Source organism: Pygocentrus nattereri, chromosome 25 (assembly GCF_015220715.1).
Source record: "Pygocentrus nattereri isolate fPygNat1 chromosome 25, fPygNat1.pri, whole genome shotgun sequence".
Classification (NCBI taxonomy): domain Eukaryota; kingdom Metazoa; phylum Chordata; class Actinopteri; order Characiformes; family Serrasalmidae; genus Pygocentrus; species Pygocentrus nattereri.
The window spans coordinates 21,449,208-21,469,950 of record NC_051235.1 but is presented as its reverse complement, the minus strand read 5'-3'; the positions used below and the strand labels follow the sequence as shown (position 1 = coordinate 21,469,950).

At 38.4% G+C, this 20,743-nt stretch overlaps 1 protein-coding gene across 1 annotated transcript in view; it reads left to right on the top strand.

The window, feature by feature from the left end:
- Positions 1-20,743, top strand: part of pias1a (protein inhibitor of activated STAT, 1a) — a 68,800-nt gene that overhangs the window by 37,190 nt on the left and 10,867 nt on the right. The window contains exons 3-8 of the mRNA XM_017703565.2: positions 11,449-11,533; positions 12,654-12,701; positions 12,845-12,935; positions 13,094-13,228; positions 18,369-18,474; positions 19,976-20,049. Coding sequence (XP_017559054.1) covers positions 11,449-11,533; positions 12,654-12,701; positions 12,845-12,935; positions 13,094-13,228; positions 18,369-18,474; positions 19,976-20,049 — 539 coding nt within the window. The remainder of the gene's footprint in view (positions 1-11,448; positions 11,534-12,653; positions 12,702-12,844; positions 12,936-13,093; positions 13,229-18,368; positions 18,475-19,975; positions 20,050-20,743) is intronic.

Here is a 20,743-nt window from a genome sequence, read left to right as displayed (position 1 = left end):
ACACAAGTTTTGGTATTTTAGCTGTTTACCAAAACATATTCATGATACAGTTGTATAATCAACACGAGCTTAAAGTGCAGACTCTCTGCTTTAATTTGAGGCTATTCACATCCCAATTGGAGGTAGGGTTTAGGAATTATGGCTCTTTAATATGTAGCTGCATGGGCTATTCCCACATTAATCCATCATCAATTAGACAAGAAAAAGGTCTGGAGTTGATTCCAGGTGTGGCATTTGCATTTGGAAGTTATTGCTGTGAACATCATGCGGTCAAAGGAGCTCTCAATGCAAGTGAAGCAGACCATCATTAGGCTGAAAAACAGAAGAAATCCATCAGAGAGATAGCTGAAATGTTAGGAGTGGCCAAATCAACAGTTTGGTACATTCTGGGGAAAAAAGAGCACAATAGTGAGCTCGGCAACTCAAAAAGGCATGGACATCCACAGAAGACAGTGGTGGATGATTGCAGAATCCATTCCATGGTGAAGAAAAACCCTTCACAACATCCACCCAAATGAAGAACGCTCTCCAGGAAGCAGGTATATGAGTATCCAAGTCTACCATAAAGAGAAGACTTCATGAGAGCAAATACAGAGGGTTCACCACAAGCTGCAAACCATTAATCAGCCTCAAAAATATAAAGGCCAGATTAGACTTTGTCAAAAAAAACATATAAAGAAGACTGGAACTTCTGGAACAGCATTCTTTGAACAGATGAAACTAAGATCTACATGTACCAGAATGATGGGAAGAAGATAGTATGGAGAAGGCTTGGAACGACTCATGATCCAAAGCACACCATGTCTGTAAAACATGGTGGAGAAAGTGTGATGGCATGGGCATGCATGGCTTCCAATGGCACTGGGTCACTAGTGTTTACTAATGCTGTGACAGAAGACAGAAGCAGCATGAATTCTGACTTGTACAGGGATATACTTTCTGCTCAGATTCAACCAAATGCAGCAAGGTTGATTGGACGTCGCTTCACAGTGCAGATGGACAATGGCCCAAAACTTACTGTGAAAGCAACCTAGGAGTTTTTAAGACAAAGAAGTGGAATATTCTACAATGGCTGAGTCAATCACCAGATCTCAACCCGTTTGACCATGTATTTCACTTGCTTAAGACAAAACGTAAGGCAGAAAGACCCACAAACAAGCAACAACTGAAGACAGCTTCAGTAAAGGCCTGGCAAAGCATCACAAAGGAGGAAACCCAGCATTTGGTGATGTCCATGAGTTCCAGACTTCAGGCCATTATTGCCTGCAAAGGATTCTCAACAAAGTATTAAAAATGAACGTTTTATTTATGGTAAGTTTAGTTTGTCCAGTTTTGAGGCTTTGTAGAAAAATGGTTGCAATTCCTAAACATTTCATAGGATATTTTTGTGCAACCCCTTGAATTAAACCTAAAAGTCTACACTTCTATTGCATCTCAGTTGTTTCATTTCAAATCCAATGTGGTGGCATGCAGAGCCCAAATCATGAAGATTGTGTCACTGTCCAAATATTTCTGAGCCTAACTGTAAATACAATATAGTAAAAAGTTACATTAATTTCTTGTTTTCAAAAAAGTGGTTGATCTCTCTCAAGCTGGTTAGAACACAAGTTTGATTCCAGATTTCTCTTCAGCGCCCCCAACCATCACATGAATTTGTGTAAAGCTACCACCAGCACACTTGACTTAATTTAAGGAAGCACTGATTAGCCAAACCAACAGCTGGATGATAACTACAAATATAAACTACAAAACTGGGCTGCCATAAATGGAGATTTGGAAATGGTTAAACAAACACACCGACATACACAAAATCACTACCTATTGTATTCATGTTAATTGTATTTTTTCAATAATAGTGCTTTTTCTCTGCAAATAAACGCTTTTAAGTGTTTTTTTTTAAGTGTGTTTGTAAGACTTTTGCACTGTATTGTAAATTCAACAACAGCAATGAGTGTTACAGTGTTAATGAAGTAAGTTAAACAGCAGTTATTGCTGCTTTTTTATTTTGACGTTAAGGTGTTAACAAATCATCTACTGTGCAGTCACTGAATAACTGTCATATGTCTGTAAAAGTAGACCCTGGAGATGAAGCACACCCAGTGTTTTTCTCCATAAGTAGATTCTTCATGCACACATCTAGCCCTGCACACATTGTGCCAGCTAAAATACTACTTACCTCTCCAATCACACACCCTCCACACCTCCAGCCTCCTCTGAACCATCTTATAAACCAAACCACACTTAATCTCTCTTAGCAAAAAATAGTCATTAACTCTTGCATCATAGGCTATGGCTCAACACAATGAAGTGTCTACTCTGAAGCTTAAAAACAAAATGCACGTCTGTGCACACAAAGTGCAAACAAAAAACACAAGCACACGTGTGAGCCCACACACACCAGCAAACAAAGAGGGAAACAAAAGCATAATTGAAACAGCTGCTGCTTATTTTCCCTGTTTTTCTCTGAATGTGTAAGAGTGGTCCACCCTGGATAACAACATAATGTGTGTGTCCATCCATGGTCAGAGGAATAGCATGCAACTCTATTCTGGGATCTATATGAAAAAAAGTAACACGTCTGCACTATGCTGTGGTTTTCAAGCCGTCATTCGTTTGAAATGAGTTTTGAGCAAAAGTAAAGATAGTTGGGGTGGCCGATATAGCAACAGTATCATATCACAGTACTTGAAGATATTTTCATGATACAATTTTCCACAATACAATGTCAGAATATTTAGTTTTTTCTTCGAATTTAATAAGATGGAACAGACATAATAGAGTCTGTAGTGCCATATTTAAAAAATACTATAATAATAATAATAAACCTACAAGCAGAATGATTTCTGTTCAGTGTTTTACAAGCTTTTCTGCACTAAATCAAATTAAACAGGCCTAATAATGCTCACTTTGTAATGAAACATGTAGTGTAGTTCTTTAACCCTATCTAAATCGCTGTACCAGTACACTTCCGTCGAAGCATTCACTTCCGTTTTTTTAAACATCGATTTTATGCATCAAAGATCAAATGATGCAGTATACCATTAAAATCCTAGAACTCTCAGGATTTGATTTCCACTTACCATTTTATGATCCATTATTAGTTAGCAGTTACGATAGTCTCATTTGCAACGCAGCATCAAATGAGCACACGCTAGCAAACCTGTAGGTACTTACCTTCAAAGCTTGGCTGATATCCACAGAGATATCATGACCCAAAATGTGGTCTAGATAGCACATCAAGCAGAGATCAGTTTAGAAATCTATGAGTCGGGTGGAAACAAGCTTCTTCATTCTGACTTCTGTTATTCTGTGTCAGTAATTCCTCCAATTATTCTGACAGTTGGAAGTGTTGCCTTTCAAAGACCAAGGTCATGACTGTTTACTTTAGGAAAAAACGGGGCGACAGTTAACAAGTACTGACTTTATCCATAATATACCCAGAAAAGTTTATTGGGACATAATTCGTCAAGGTAACGATAAAATATCATCATATTGTCCACCCTTAACACAGGTCTAAAGCTAAACTATATGTCACAAGTCACACTCAGATTACATGTTGACTGATGCGCAATTTAATTCGGACTATAGACTTAATACGTGTAATTTCAGTCTGAGGAACAAAAACACAAAACTAAAGAAATTTAGTCTTACAGCGGCAGAGGAGTAAAACATTTTATTTCCAAACTTATGTGTATGACTTTGTCAGTTTTGCTGCAGGGGCAGTCATTTTTGCATCAGTATTCTCTTGCAGCTTGCAGCGATGTCAGGTTTGATATGGCGTTAAAAAATGAGCATTTTATCATAGAAGAACCTGCAGGCATTGCATTGTACAAAAATAATCCCATATTAAAAGCCTCTTCAATCACAATACCTTTCATTATAAAAAGACCTTCAGTCTCATGGACAGAAAAAAGTGCTATATGCAGTAAAAGTAGTATTTAAAGTTAAAGGAAAGAGAGAGAACAACTTGAAAAAGTTGATTAGCATGTAGTTTGGATATTAGTTAGGCTAGAGGTATCGGATGTTGCTCCATCATTCATCAAAGAATGCAGTTCCACTGCTCCATGGGCCAGTGCTAGCCAATGCTACCCTACTAGCTGATGCTGCTCATTGGGCATGGTGACCTTGAACCTGAATATCGCAATAATTTAAACAATTTATTGTTTATAAAGCAAATTATTGTTCTTTCATTCTATTTCGTGTGCAATATGATGTTTTTATTGCTTTACCCTTATTTAATCATTCCCTTTGTGCAGTCATTCTAATCTGTGGTTAGTTCAAACATGTATACAATAGAAAAGTTCTTTCATTTTTAGGCTTAATTAGACTATAGAGAACAGAACTTCTACTACTTAACCCCACACATGCATACTTTGGAAAATTATTACATAGATTTTAACATAGTTTGGCAAAAAATGCTGACGACCATAAAACGAAATGAAAATAGAACTCCAGTACATGAGATCGACTCGCTAGTAGAGAGTAAAACAGCGAAGGGTACCAGTTTGTTGATTTGGCTATTGGGATGATCTGACATACCCTCTTCTCTGCTATGTACCGGACTCAGTTTGGCATACTGAACTGGATGATGTATGCTGAGATGTTGTTGCAAATAGTTGTACTGCTAGCATAACCACTGTTACTCGTAATCTATTTTCTGCACAGACGATGCATAACGCAGTTAATATCCTGTGGTTTTCTGCATTTATTTGGTTGGAAAATGAAATATTGCCGCATTAGTGTAATATAAAGGAATATTAGAAGCTAACCTAGATGCTAATTACATGGTAATTGTATTACCAACCATGAAAGTGCAAGCTGTAGGGTAAGACTGTAACACTCACATGTGGTACTGAATTTGGATCACAGTGATATTGTTTATAGAGATATTTCTGCAGACAGTAGTCATTTGTTTTAGTTTACAATATCATTTAAGCTTAACCGCAGATACTTCTAAGTACAAATGGTATCTTGATACTTTTGTACATGCTGTGTATGACAGAAGTCCAGTAATAATGCTGGAATTATGTGCTGGTTAATTCAGTTAAGCTTTGGCAACACTGTCTAAATAAGTCCATGCCTTTTTTTGTGTGAATTTAATTGATTTTTTTTTTGTCTTTTCTGGTCTCGTCTGTACAGTACCTGTAGCGGTGAGCTGAGATAAAGACGCAGTTTTGTACCTTTCTGAGACTCAAAAGGAAACATGCAGGGCCTTCACTCCCACTCTGCATCCAATTGTAAAAACACATCAGATGGCAGAGACTGCACTGCTATTTTTAGCTTGAGCTCAAACAGGGAGGGAGCTAGCACTCTCTCTCTCTCTCTCTCTCTCTCTCTCTCTCTCTCTCTCTCTCTCTCTCTCTCTCTCTCTCACTCTCTCTCTCGCTCTCTCTGTATTCCCCCACTCTTGCTCACTCACTCTTTCACTCCCTCTACACTCTCTCCCTCTCTCTCCCTCCATCTCTCTCTCTCTCGCCCTCGCCCACTTGCTTACTCTCTGCTCAGTCTCTCTCTCTCTCTCTCTCTCTCTCTCTCTCTCTCTCTCTCTCTCTCTCTCTCTCTCTCTCTCTCTCTCTCACACACACACACACACACACACACACACACACACACACACACACACACACACACACACACACACACACACACACACACACACACCCTCTCTCTTGCCTCACTCCCTCACTCATTCATTCAATCAATCATCAGTCTCTTTCTGTCCCCCTCTCTCTTGCTCACTCACACCCCAGTCTCTCTACTCTCTCACTAATTTTCTCACCATTTCTCTCTCTATCTCACTCTCTCACCCTCTCTCTGTGCTCTCTCTGCACTTTCTCTTTCGCTCTCTCTCTCTCACTCTCTCCTTATGCTCTCTGCTTTCTCTCTGTGCTATCTCTCTCTCTCTCTCTCTCTCTCTCTCTCTTTCTCTCTTTCTCTCTCATTGAGAGAATGCAGATCAGTCTAATTATGTGTTGTCAAGTCCATTATGCAGGTTCATTAATTGCACCCCTGACATGTGAGAGAGGGGGCAGAGAAGGTGCACAGGAGGAGAAATGAAAGGGGGGGTGGGGTGGGGTGGGGATGAAAGAGTGAGGAATATGCAAGGAGAGAGAGAGGGGGAGTGTGTGTGTGTGTGTGTGTGTGTGTGTGTGTGTGTGTGTGTGTGCATGCGTGCTGCAACAGCACCTGTTTTGGCCTTTCTGTAGTCGGGCCTTGGTGAATATGTGAATAGAGAGTAATTACCTCCATAACAGCACCTGTGAGACCCCCCCCCTCCTCTCTCTCTCTCTCTCTCTCTCTCTCTCTCTCTCTCTCTCTCTCGCTCTCTCTCTCTCTCTCTCTCACACCTTCACCACTCTCTTTCTGCCACCCTCTTGTTCTATCTCTCTCTCCCCACCTCTCTAACTTTTTCCTTCTCTTCTGTATACATCTCTATCTGTCTTTCCCCCCTCCCATCTCTCTCTCTGTATAAATGTATGTATAAAATTCTGTATTTTGATGTAAGAAATAATTAGAGATAAGCTGTGTTTGCCTTTCTCTGATGTCAAATATATGTTTTACCTGTGTGTGTGTGTGTGTGTGTGTGTGTGTGTGTGTGTGTGTGTGTGTGTGTGTGTGTTAAAACATAGTAAGAAGAGATACAAGATCTTTATTTTATTTGGTATTCTGACTGCACTGCTGTGCACTGAGGAAGGTAAAGAAGTGGTGTTATGTTCAAGAGAAATGAAGAAAGGGGTAGATATGAGGTAGAGAGAGACAGTGGGGATAGGGTGGTGACAAAAGAAAGATGAAGTGGATATAGAATGTGGGAGAAAGATAAGGTAGAGGGAGAAAGAGAGGAAGATGAGGTGTAAAGAGGGATAGGGACATGGGTTGAGAGAGAAATGAGGTAGAGAGAGACATGGAGATGGAGTGGAAACAGAGAAAGATTAGCTGGATGGAGAGAAAGATACAGTAGAAACAGACAGATGAGGTAAGGAGACGGAGAAGGGATGTGGTAGGGAGAGATATGAGTTGGAGAGAGAGGTGAGGTTGAGAGGGATATGGAGAGAGTTAAGGTGAAAGAAAAAGAAAGATATATTTGGGGAAAGTACCTCTGCAATAAACTTGGAGAGAAAGAACGCAAGACATTCTGTGCAATTGAATGACAAATTTACATCATATAGCAGTTCAAATTTGACTTAAATTATGTTTATAAGGGCTTCTCTTGACCAAGTGACAAAAAACATGAAATTATGAAAGCTGAAATTATGCACAGTAAATGTCTTCTCTGAATGCAGCAGAAACCAACAAATGACACCTGTTGGGCTGAAGCAAATAGACTACTATTGCTACTGTTAAATATTACTCAAAGGATTATTATATTATAAATATATAAAATTATATTAAAAAAAACCTGTCCCTGTGTCCCCCTACTCCAATCACTACAAAGCCCTGCAGTGCCAAGAGCTGAGAAAAGAAAAGAGTTCTCTCTCACAGCTGGCCCTGAGTTACTGAAGGCCCTTTCACATGTGCACTTTTACACAGGAGTTTAACATAATTGAACGGGAAGAGGTTGCATGTCAAAACAAGCCAAAGTCTAAATCCCAGTAAGACTGACAGCAGTTTACCTTCAGAGACGTATTGCAGTTCCTAGTACTATTGCATTAGACCTGGAACATTGTTTGTTTCACTAATTATGTGTTTTTCTGTTACTTCATTATCTTCAATCAAACTGCTGTTTTTACTTGTAATCAATGCTGTTGTAAAAGCTTGGTCTTCCTGTGGCAATGTGTGTAGTGCTGGCAATACTGTAACTAAATATGGTCATACCACTAAAGCTTGCTGGACTGAATTGAAATGGGCTTAATGAGAGAGAGAGAGAGGTTGAGTTGCAGTAGCTGAGGTTATTTTAGGCTACTCTCACCTACAGAAGATTACTGTGCATAAGAGGACTCACTGTTAAAAGAGCTCAGCTGTATTTATTTCACCTAAGATAGGCTGTATGTATTCTAGTGAGGAAAATGTACAGTTTCCATATAATGTGTAATAATTTCATATTTTTCATGTGTATAATACATTTACATACACACTGACTGCCCACTTTATTAGGTACATCTTGCTAGTAAAAGGTTGGACCCCCTTTTGCCTTCAGAACTGCCTTAATTCTTCGTGGCATACTTTCAACAAGGTGTTGGAAACATTCCTCAGAGATTTTGGTCCATATTGACATGATAGCATCACATAGTTGCTGCAGATTTGGCGACTGCACATCTATGATGCGAATCTCCCGTTCCACCACATCCCAAAGGTGTTCTACTGGATTGAGATCTGGTGACTGTGGAGGCCATTGGAGTAGAGTGAACTTATTATCATGTTCAAGAAACCAGTTTGAGATGATATGAGCTTTGTGGCATGGTGCATTATCCTGCTGGAAGTAGCCATCAGAAGATGGGTACACTGTGGTCATAAAGGGATGGACATGGTCAGCAACAATACTCAGGTAGGCCGCAGCATTTAAACAATGCTCAACTGGTACTAAGGGGCCCAAATTGTGCCAAGAATATATCCGCCACACCATTACACCAGCACCAGCCTGAACCACTGATACAACGCAGGATGGATCCATGCTTTCATGTTGTTTACACCAAATTCTGACCCTACCATCTGAATGTCGCAGCTGAAATCGAGACTCGTCAGACCAGGCAACATTTTTCCAATCTTCTGTTGTGCAATTTCGGTGAGCCCGTGCGAATCATAGGCTCAGTTTCCTGTTCTTAGCATGACAGGAGTGCCACCCGGTGTGGTCTTCTGCTGCTGTAGCCCATCTTCTTCAAAGTTCAACGTGTTGTGCATTCAGAGATGGTATTCTGCATTCTTTGGTTGTAACAAGTGGTTATGTGAGTTACTGTTGCCTTTCTATCATCTTGAACTAGTCTGCCAATTCTCCTTTGACCTCTCACATCAACAAGGCATTTTCGTCCACACAACTGCCGCTCACTGGATATTTTCTCTTTTTCGGCCCATTCTCTGTAAACCCTAGAGAGAGAGTTTGCACTTGCTGCTTTGTGTGTGCGCGTGCGTGCGTGCGTGCGTGTGTGTGTGTATATATATATATATATATATATATATATATATATATATATATATATATATATGTGTGTGTGTGTGTGTGTGTGTGTGTGTGTGTGTGTGTGTGTGTATGTGTATATATATATATATATATATATATATATATATATATATAGCGAGAAAGAGGTGTGTTTGGTTAGAGACGAGGGGTGACACTGTGTGTCCCTTTAGGAAAATATGAACAGGTCACATGATCATATTTCCAGAAAAGCTCAACACAATTCAGAGAAGCACTGCGGGATACCTGTTTGTATGACAAGACTCTCTCACCTTACTTGCTCATATTGTCACTGTCTCTGTCTTTCTCTCTGTATGTTCACATACAGACAGGTTATTATTTTTTAAATTACTGTTTTTTATGTTTGAGCACAGTAACAACTGGGCTTGGTTATCTGTCTAAAGCATTCCTTAACATAATGAGGTTTTACACTACTGGTGTTTGGTTGAATTTAAAATTTTGATTTATTGAATGTAAGAACATGGATCTATTGATCTAAAATCATCATCTTATTGATCTAAAAACCTGTGTTGTTGAGGTTGAGTTTTATGGTAAGACATACAGTCAAGACATACAGTTATATGTAAAGTTTGGCTGCGTTCGTTCAATTACCTTTTTGTTGATTTTATGACAAAAAGAGCAAATAAATTAACACATCCTCTACAGAGAGCACACAACAGATGGTGTTTATTTGATGATTTTTACAAATTGGGTGAAAAAAACACACTGTGGTCTGTGCAAAAGTTATGGCACTTGTTTTTTGTTTTTCTTAGTTTTTCAGCTAAGAAAATCAACAAAGTATGTTATTTGATCAGGGGTGTTGATGGGTTACACAGATTTCAAATGAGAACTGTTCTGGAACCATTAATAATTAATTAAAAAATCATTTAATGCATTTTGGTTGCAGTCTTGTTTCTAGAAAACATATTATTCATTTCTGGTTTTAAGTTCCTTAGTCCAGTTTGAAGGCCTGATCATAACACTTTTCTTTCATACTGCGAAATCTGGTATTAGGGAGGGTCTTATTTTTGCTCAATGATAGGTGGGGATGGTGAGAGGGGGATGTAAAGTGCATTGTGTTTTAGATATTCACAAGCCATTTTAGAGACATGCAAAAGGAATTACATTTCAAAGACATTGGGAAAACTAAAATTGTCTTTTAAATTGTATTTGTATGCAAACCAACACAATATAAATGTCAGTTTTTCAAGCTGACTCTTACAAGCCTGTGTGTGTGTTGTAGCAGGGGAACTTTAGAACGAGGGTAGGAAACCATTGTACTACTATAATGTAGCCCATACAGAAGCCAGGCAGATTTTTTTTCAGGGTTTTCACTGGTGTCTGCTTCTGCTGCTGCTTATATGAATTATGAATAATTAAGGTCTAGTTCAGAGACTTAAAACTGGGGCTGCTAAACTAATGGACTGTAGCACATATTGCTCTGCAGTATGACAGGCTGTATAGGAGCGATTTCAAAATGACCTCCAATATTCGTTTGTGTTTGATGCCCACTTACAGGAATTGAGACTTACCTCCTCAGGTGGGAAGATGGAAAGCTATTTTCTAAAAGAGAGATGGTTGGGACTCCCCAAAAGCGGTGTCTTTTGATTGTGTCCTAGGACAGGGGTTTTATTAACTGTAGTCTAATTTGCATTTTAAAACCACAATAACAACAGCACAGCCAAGCACAACAAATTTTCTTGCTCTTCTGTTTTCTCATCTTCTTGAAACAGACTGACTCATAGCTTAGACTTTCTGAAGTGCACATTCGGATTAGATTTCCTGGAAACGTGCATGCATTTCTTTAGAAAGAGATCCTTTCTTCAGTTTTTTTTTTATATCATATTTTTGGTTAGAAAGTGGAGAACATTTCAGTGTCGAGCTTCACAGATCAGATAGTGCTGGATCACCATAAACAATGGGGCAATCTGATCCTTGTGAAGCTTGTGAATACATGAAAACCAGCCACTGTAAATGATACCAGTTGAATATTTTTTTTGTCAGGTGTCTCAATTTATTTTGATTGTCCACTGTAGATGCTTTGTAGATCATGAAGGTATCTTAAACTCACGTTTAACTAAATATTTATTAAATTTACTTTTATATAACTCATCTAAACTTTGCCCTGACACTGGTCCAAATCCGAATGCTAACATGAACATAGTTTATTGTCAGCTGCTTTGCCAGATAGTTTGTTAACGATTTGAGCATTTGTAGAAAAGCTACAGGAGACTGTCAGAGTAGTGATTTTTGCATCACTGTTGTTGAAAAAAAAGTTTTATGACTTGGCAGTCATTTATCTCATTCTGACTCTTTCTTCCCTCTGTTTCAATTTCCAGCTTCAGACAACAGTCAGCGATTTCAAGAAACATGTTTTGCTTTTGCATTAACGCCACAGCAAGTCCAGCAAATCAGCAGCTCAATGTAAGTCCTCTTTCACTCTCTGGACTTGTATCATGCTCACAATAAGACCAGCCTTACACTAACTGTAATACAGACATAACTGCTGACCTTATTCTGATTGCACATCTCATTGAATGCTTAGTCGGTCATTTTAGTGTGAAATATCATTGTTATTCAAGTTATTTGAAATTAAATTGAAACAATTTAGTTTCTGAGTTTCCCAGACGAGCCCTTAAGCTATTTATGAGTGCACTGCATCCTTTTCTAATGGAGATGCAGGCCGGAAATACACCTCTCATAAGCTTGAAGAGTAAATAGAGCATTATTATTTTCACTGTTTTGATTATCTGTCACAAATACATTTCACTTATCACTTCAAAAATCTTTTTCTATTAGTAGGTTTTTGTTGATGGAATCTTTAAAGGAGAATTCCACAGATTTTTCAAAACATATGCGTAATTCGGTGGGTGATATGTAAAATAAAGTTATTTAGAGTGGTTTGGTGTGAAACAGTTCATTTCTTTACAGTGGTGGTAATGGAAACCAGTGGCTGCCATGTCTACCTAAATATATCATAAATCTATCATTTATTTACTAAAACCACCAGTGAACCTACACATGTCTGAGTTTTTACATATAATGGTGATTGTAAAGTAGTGGTAAATCTGAAAAAAATTCTTTGGGGAATGTTTTGCCTTAGAACACCCTTCATGATTCCCTCTTCCATGAATAGTTTAAATTGATTAAAATATGTTTTGGGCCAAAATTTTATTACAAAACTATCATAAAACAGGGTTTGAGACATGAGGCTGAATATTTGTAACCATTTAATGTAATAACTTTCTGTGATGGAGCTTTTAGAGTTAGATGTCTTGTTCCTATCACCACGACTATGAACCATTCTGACTTGATAAGTTTCTCTAGAGTTAAGCATTTTGCAAAAAACCAACCTGAATGCTGTTGACATGCTAGATGTTAATTACACAGAAGTTTTTAAAAATCTGAGGAGTTCCCCTTTAAGCAGCACTATGTTGTTTATTCTGCATGCATACATGTCACGTGACACTTCTTAGCATGAGTGGAATGTTTATAAAAAGCAAAAGTGCAGTTAAAATGTAATGGTATGTTGTTTTATCTTAAGGGACATCTTGGGGACCAAATGTGACTTCATGGTACAAGTACAGTTACGGTAAGTAATCTGTATGTTCATTTTATGCATCTTTATTCATGTAAAAATAAAAAAAAATTAAATTAAAGCAGTTCTGTATTTCTTAACGGCCAAAAATGTTTAAGAAGGGTTAAGAAATGTTTTTTTTTTTCCTCTATTGGTAGGTTTTGCTTATCAGAAACCAGCTGTCCACAGGAAGACCACTTTCCTCCTAACCTGTGTGTAAAAGTGAATGGGAAGCCATGTAATCTTCCGGTGAGAAATAGAACCAAAAATAGATACATATTTTCATTTTCAGCTAAATTAGCCAAAGTAACTGACAGTTAAGCTTTTCAGTAAAACCATCTAAGGTTAGGCTGCAGTAAGATTGTTGTTTAGAGTTATGATTTTGGGAATTGTTTGTCTGTCGGCAGGGCTACCTTCCTCCTACCAAAAATGGAGTTGAACCAAAGCGTCCCAGCAGACCCATTAACATTACCTCACTGGTCAGACTGTCCACCACCGTCCCCAACACCATTGTGGTGTCCTGGACATCCGAGATTGGAAGGGTAGGCTTTGATCAAAACCCGCTAAAGCTCCTGCTCGTGTTAGCAAACCACTCTGTTTTCATCTCTCAAAATCCAAGTGCCAACATTTATGATTAGATGATTAGACTTTCTTCTAGAAGTCTTCCATATCTTCAGTACAGTTTCTGCTGTAGATGTTGTTTAATGGAGAGTTTGGAGACTTGATAAGCCCAGAACTTAGCCAACTGCTTCAGTTATGGAATTCTGAGCTTTGGAGAAAATTTTGCCTTTCAAGCAATCCTCCCCACAGCTTGTGGGGGTGGGGACAAATACATTTTAGTCCTCATCCACACAGGTTCATCATAGCTCTAGTTGATTAAAATTGATTATTGCCCTAATAGTGGAGTATTTTCAGATATAAAGCTGTGTTTTGTGCACGTTACTTGCTTTATGAAGGACAGCAACCTTTTGTCTCCTTTTATCTGTGTTATTCTCTGATCTTTCCTTTGTTTTTGGATGAGTGTATTTGGTGTACAGAATGGTTCATATTTTTACACCAGTGAACAGGAAGTCATGCATGACCACATACGAGTTTCGAGTCACACAGACTCAAGTCTGCACTTTAAAAAGGTCAAATACGAATGAAAATATATGAAGGTTTTACACATACAGTATATATCATTGCTGTATTATGAGAAATAACACTTGATTTTTGACAAAGTGCATTCATTATATGTCAGCTGGTATTCTTATCAAATCTTTTTACACACAAATTAGATGCAGATGATTATGAATAACAATCATCCACGTGTCAACCCATTTTTTATTAGATTTCATTCATTAGAACATCTAGAAGTGCCAGTAATCGTGATAAATGTGTTTTTATTTTTTCTTTGTTTGAATAATTTTACCTCACTGTAAGGTTATTTCTCTCATATTGTCATTATAAGGTCAAGCTGATAAACATTTTTGTCAGACCAATCTTTGCTCATCTTTTACCAAGGGTGGCAGTATATTAAAAAGACTGAAACATACCCAAACAGTCAATTGAATTCATTTTCTTGCTTATTATCGATAAATGCAAATGAAATGAGAAAGTCCTCTGCATTAAAATTACTGCTTACATTTTAGATTAGACTCCTGCTACTTTATATTTCTCATCATTTCCCGTATCCACCTGCTTGAACTTAAAGCATGACTGCTTAGGGGAAGTTCTTTTAGCACTTATGTTATTTATTATCATAAGCCGTGTCTGAACTTGCATGTTTTGGTGTTCCAGTGTGCGCTCAATTTTTTGCATTTTTTGCTTTAGTGTGAAGTGAGGGAACAGAATCTGTGTCCAAAATAACTCAATTTGACCTTTAGTGCCCTACACAGGGTGTAAGAGCTATTAGCTCATGCCCTATATTCTGTGCAGTGTGTCAGATAGGCAAACATTTTGCATTCAGCCAGTGTCATGTGAATTATGCCTGTGGTGGTTGTGAGCTCATTGGTTACAAGCTGTCTGGTGCTCTGGAGCAGACGTGTCCATATGTTTCAGCGGTGAACTGTTATAGTGGGAATCTAATGTGAATGTGTCAAAGCATGAGAGGATTATAAGGTCAGGTGTTTATATGTATCATAATAGTAAAATTTCTCATTAGTAGAATTTCATGAGTTTTGACGATGGTGGTAGAGAACACTGTCTGACCCATCAGTCCAAAATCTCACAGGTTTTCTATTGGATCGAGATCTGGTTATTGCAAAGGCCAGAGCATATGATTTACATAATTTTTACATCATTGTCAGCAAAATGTCCCCATTGCATAATGGTCACCGGGCACCCTCACTTTAGGGGTCAAGCATTTAGGTCTTGTTCTTTTGGTGTATGCCACACATGCATTCACCCACTTGTGGAGAATATGGGGAGAGTCTTATCTGACCATCTCAAATGTGCATTTGTCTATGTAGTGAGGGGTTTATGCACTGCTACTCTACTATAAAATCCCTCTCTATGTAATTGGTGATGGACTGTTTTTCTCATACAGTCTGATTACATCCTGCATTGACGTTCTCAGTCACCAGAGTTGCTCTTCTGTTTTTCCTCATGTGTATAATATGCATGCATGAACATCACAGTGACTCTTTCACCCACAATTTCCAGTCCAAATGTATTGTCACTTTAGTCATAATTCTTACTAAAATATACAGGCCAGTTGAGCAGACATTGTGACTGAAGCTCTTTCCATGCGTGTCTCAATGATGAACCCTCTTTCAAAGTAACTTAGATTTTTTTCTTTTGCTGTCTTGATCCAAAATCAGCTGCAGCGCTCAGCGTTTGTGTACATGCCACAGACCACAGTAGGAGGCAGTGGTGTAGATAAACCTAAGACAAAAAGTTTGTATACTGTAAATACACTATATTTCCAAAAGCATTCACTCACCCATCCAAATCATTGAATATGGGTGTTCCAATCACTTCCATGGCCACAAGTGTATGAAACCAAGCACGTACCATAAAGACTGCTTCTACAAACATTTGTGAAAGAATGGGTCGCTCTCAGGAGCTCTGAATTCTAGCGTGATACCGTGATAGGATGCCACCTGTGTAACAAGTCCAGTATTTTCCTCACTGTTTCCTCACTACTAAATATTCCACAGTCAACTGTTAGTGGTATTATAACAAAGTGGAAGCGATTGGGAACGACAGCAACTCAGCCAAAGTGGAACGCCACGTAAAATGACAGCACGTGGTCAGCGGATGCCTTACGTCACCAAGCGCAATGCAAAGTGTCGAATGTGGTGGTGTAAAGCGCTGCCACTGGACCCTGGAGCAGTGGAGACGTGTTCTCTGGAGTGACAAATTATGCTTCTCCATCTGGCAATCTGATGGATGACTCTGGGTTTGGCAGCTGCCAGGAGAATGGTACTTGTTTGACTGCTTTGTGCCAAATGTGAAGTTTGGTGAAGGGGGGATTATGGTGTGGGGTTGTTTTTCAGGAGTTGGGCTCGGCCCCTTAGTTCCAGTGAAAGGAACTCTTAATGCTTCAGCACCAAGAGATTCTGGACAATTTCATGCTCCCAACTTTGTAGGAACAATTTCGGGATGGCCACTTCCTGTTCCAAATGACTGCGCACCTGTGCACAAAGCAAGGTCCATAAAGACATGGATGAGCGAGTTTGGTGTGGATGAACTTGACTGGTGTGCACAGAGTCCTGACCTCAACCCAATAGAACACCTTTGTGATGAATTAAACCAGAGACTGCGAGTCTGACCTCACAAATGTGCTTCTGAAAGAATGGTCAAAAATTCCCATAAACACACTCCTAAACCTTGTGGAAAGCCTTCCCAGAAGAGTTGAAGCTGTTATAGCTGCAAAGGGTGGGCCAACATCATATTAAACCCTATGGATTAAGAATGGGATCTCACTCAATTTCATATGTGTGTGAAGGCAGATGAGCGAATACTTTTGGCAGTATAGTGTATGCACCCCATCACCATATCTAGACTCTTATACTTGTGTGTGTGTGTGTGTGTGTGTGTGTGTGTGTGTGTGTGTGTGTGTGTGTGTGTGTGTGTTGACTACATAACCTTACAGTTTTGGAATTTTTCACAGTAGTACCTCTCTGTTTTGAAGATAGTAAGCTGATTAACCCTTGTGTGGTGTTGTGTTTGTTACTCAGTGGTCTTGTAGACCCACCACATTATTGTTTTTTAAATCAGTACAGCCATAACAGTTTATGTAAAAATACCAGATGTTTAAAATATCACAAGTGTCCAGCGTAGGGTTCTCCTTTTGCAGCTGTGAACAGTCAGCAGCCTGTCCATGTGGTCCACACACACACACACACACATATACAAACACATACCCCCCCCTCACACACACGCACACACAATAACAGCAGGCCATGTAGGAGGAGAACAGAGTGAAGGGACATAAAACTTCCACACTTTTATTCCACTGCAGGTTCACCCCAACACCACATGTAATATAAACGTGTAGGGGGTGTTCAGTGTGATGTCCTTAAAAAGGTGTAATTTTCTTTGTTCTTCACAGAAAATGAGCCAAGGTCAAGGAATCTGAGGTTGAAATAGTAATAAATCACATCACACCACACAAGAGTTAAGACAACCCCAACAACACAACAACATACAAAATGGCAAAATATGTCTTTATACATGACAGTTCATTTTTTTGCAAACCTATTTTGAAATTGTGACATCTGGGACAGCCCTCTTGTGTATAAAGAGTTTTAGTTTTAAATGTTTTTTATAGGAGTAGTTGTTAAATTGCCCTGCGATGGACTGGCGACCTGTCCAGGGTGTATCCTGCCTTCCGCCCGAAGACTGCTGGGATAGGCTCCAGCATCCCCCCGCGACCCTGACGGAGAAGCGGCTTAGAAAATGGATGGATGGATGGATAGTTGTTAAATTGCTAATAGCCTATTTAACTGCTCGAATAATGCTAATTTCAAAGACTTGATGTTAACAAAACTTAGGTTAATTATGCACATCATGCCAAAGAAATATATTGGCTGACATTAGTGTTTCTTGCTTATACCTGTAGCAACTCGGGGCTTTTTGTTTATGCGAATGAACATTCACAGGAATTTTCATTCGCAAGCTATCTATTACTTGAAATCAAATCAGCAAGTGTGTGACTGACAGCTGGTGGAAGACTAGAGCACTGTAGTATCCTGTGGTGGTATCCATGAAAACAGACAATAATGTGCTGCAGTAATCTAAAGTCTTCAAAAAGAATGAAAACAAATGATTTATTAATCATCTTATGAATTTGACTTGTCACGTGCGGCTCATTTAGAAAGTGATTATTTCTTCTCTGTGGCATGTGAGGCTGCTTGGATTACAGTGGAGATACACATAAACTCATTATTAGAAGTCAGTATAGGCAACAGCTTATTAAATAAAAATAAATAAATAAAGTCTGTAAACAGGGCATATGTGCATATATGCCTAGCTGCAACACTGGTAGGATGATAATTGCATGATTGTATCATACAGTACACCTGTTTGCAAGCTCGCCTCATTTGTTTCCTTATTTAATTTGTTGCACATCTGTGTTTGACTAAATTACATGTTGCTTATTTTTATTAAATGCTTCAACCTTTGTACAGTGTTCTGATGATGTCATCGTCACATATAACTACTTACTGACATGATGTTGTATGTGTTCTCTTGTAGAGTTACTCTATGGCGGTGTATCTAGTGAAGCAGCAGTCGTCTACAGCCCTGTTACAGAGACTCCGTTCCAAGGGCATCAGAAACCCAGACCACTCCATAGCTCTCAGTAAGAACATTCACTAGTTACTGTTAATGAAGGTCAAAACATTCATGCATAGCAAATATAAACAAAGCAGTCAGTGTTAAAAATATTATGTTATATATATATATATATATATATATATATATATATATATATATATATATATATATATATATATATATATATATATAAGTAAGCACACATCCAACATTATCATGGTCTGGGTGAGCAGATTATTAGGATTTTATTCCTTAATCAACCTCACAAATCTTCCAAAATGCTTGAATGACCACATATTCCACACTGCAGCCTATAAACTGTCTGAGCTAGCTTGTTAATGCTAAAAGAATGCTCCTGTAATTGCCACAACAGGTTATAAATTCTGGTCTAATAGCACCAAGGCTCAAGGCAGTTGTACTGAATGCTTCAGCTTGCTTTTTCTAATTTATTACCATGCTGTCTGGAGACCCTGATAAATTACGTGTTAGCATGCTGCAGCAAAGCTGCTGTTGAGGCTGAGGCTAGAAGTTGTCTTTGTGGGTAACAAGAGTAAGACTGAATCATAAATGGTTCTCTGCTCCCTACCCTAGTACATGATGTAGGTCATGAAATAATGGCTTCTAAACCCAAATTTTGCTTTATATGTCAAGCAGAAAAGCATTTGCATTCAGTCATTAGCTGCATGACTCTGTTTAACATTTTAGAGCACTGTATAGATGTAGAATCCGTAGTTCCACGTCCATTATAGTGCACATTATAGGGAGTTGCGCGCCATTTGAGATTCACCCTAATTTCAGCTTCCTGTGTATGAGAACTTCCACCAAAGAAGTTTTTGAGTATTCTTTATTTTGTTTAGTTTTTTTCCATTGGGGTCATGTTGGCTAATGTAGACCGGTCACGATTGCCTGATCACAATGATTTGATCACTTATTTAAATGGACAGCAATTATATTGCAGTCCATTTACATTGCAGTTGTTGGCCCGAGTCAGATGTTTATGCCACAACCAGCAATGTGAGGTAGATGCATTATCATCAGTTGGGTTGCACACATAGAAAGAAAGCAGAAAATGCATTGGCTGAGACACATCATATAACTTTTCTTATTTAAGCTTCAGTTGTTTCTGTATTGAGTTGCTAGCTACTGAATATGGACAGTTAGGAAATAAGATGACTAATTAGCTGTTTTGGCCCATTTAGGCTTGTATTTTAATAGTGACATACAACAAAAATACAGTTAATTTGCTTTTAGAAATATTCCTCAGGCAATTAATCGTCAGATAAAATTTCATGTCAGACTGCAAAAATTCAACTGTACTGTTATTTAATTTTTTTTTCCATCTGTTGCCATTGAGATGGTTATTTGCAAGTCTGTACTTGCAGTCTTGAGTAGAGTTGCATTTTCTTGCAGAATGTTGTGGTTTAATTTGGTATTTAGTCACATGCTAGACATATCTTTTTAGTTTGATTGAAAAATGTGTTTTCTCACTGCCTGAGGATAACGCTGTCTGTCTGCTTCTTCTGCAGTCAAAGAAAAATTAACAGCCGACCCTGACAGTGAAATTGCCACAACCAGTCTGCGAGTGTCGTTACTCTGTCCGGTAAGCATACATGCTCATACGCACATCCTTTTTTATAAGCGTCTCACATGTCTGTACTTGCAGTCTGATCGCTCAGAGCCTTATCAGGCCCGAAGCCTTAAGATTCATGCTTCTGTTTTGAAATGCCTAGTTTCAGCTTTGTTCAAAACAACTCTCTGTTATGATGATATTTTGAAATGGAGATACTTAAACAGTGATTCATGTATACAAAACTCTCTCATTAATCTTCTTTTGTCAAATATACGCTAACCTTTTAAAGGTCAGAATGACAGTTCAAAAGTTTGAGATCACTGTTTTCAATAAATTAAAAAGAAATCAATTAAATTATTCCATTATGATGCTGCTACTCTCCAATATCATCTTTTAACTATGTCTCATATTTGATACATATCAAATATGTTATTTGTCATTTAATAACTTTTGGTATTACTAAAACGTTTCTTCTATCTAGATTATAGTAGTTCAGTCTACACTGTATAAGTTATTGTTACAAATAATTTGAAGAAGCTTTTATGTGTTTTCTTTGTGGCTCAGGTCTATCAATTTTGATGTTATGTACTCTTTTCTGAAATAAATGCAGAGTGTAAATCTTCCTCAGTAATTTGAATTTTTTTTTGTGAATTTCTTTTTATCACATGCGAATTAGACATAAATAATGCAAACATCCTATGATAAAATTAAATCACCTCTCCTT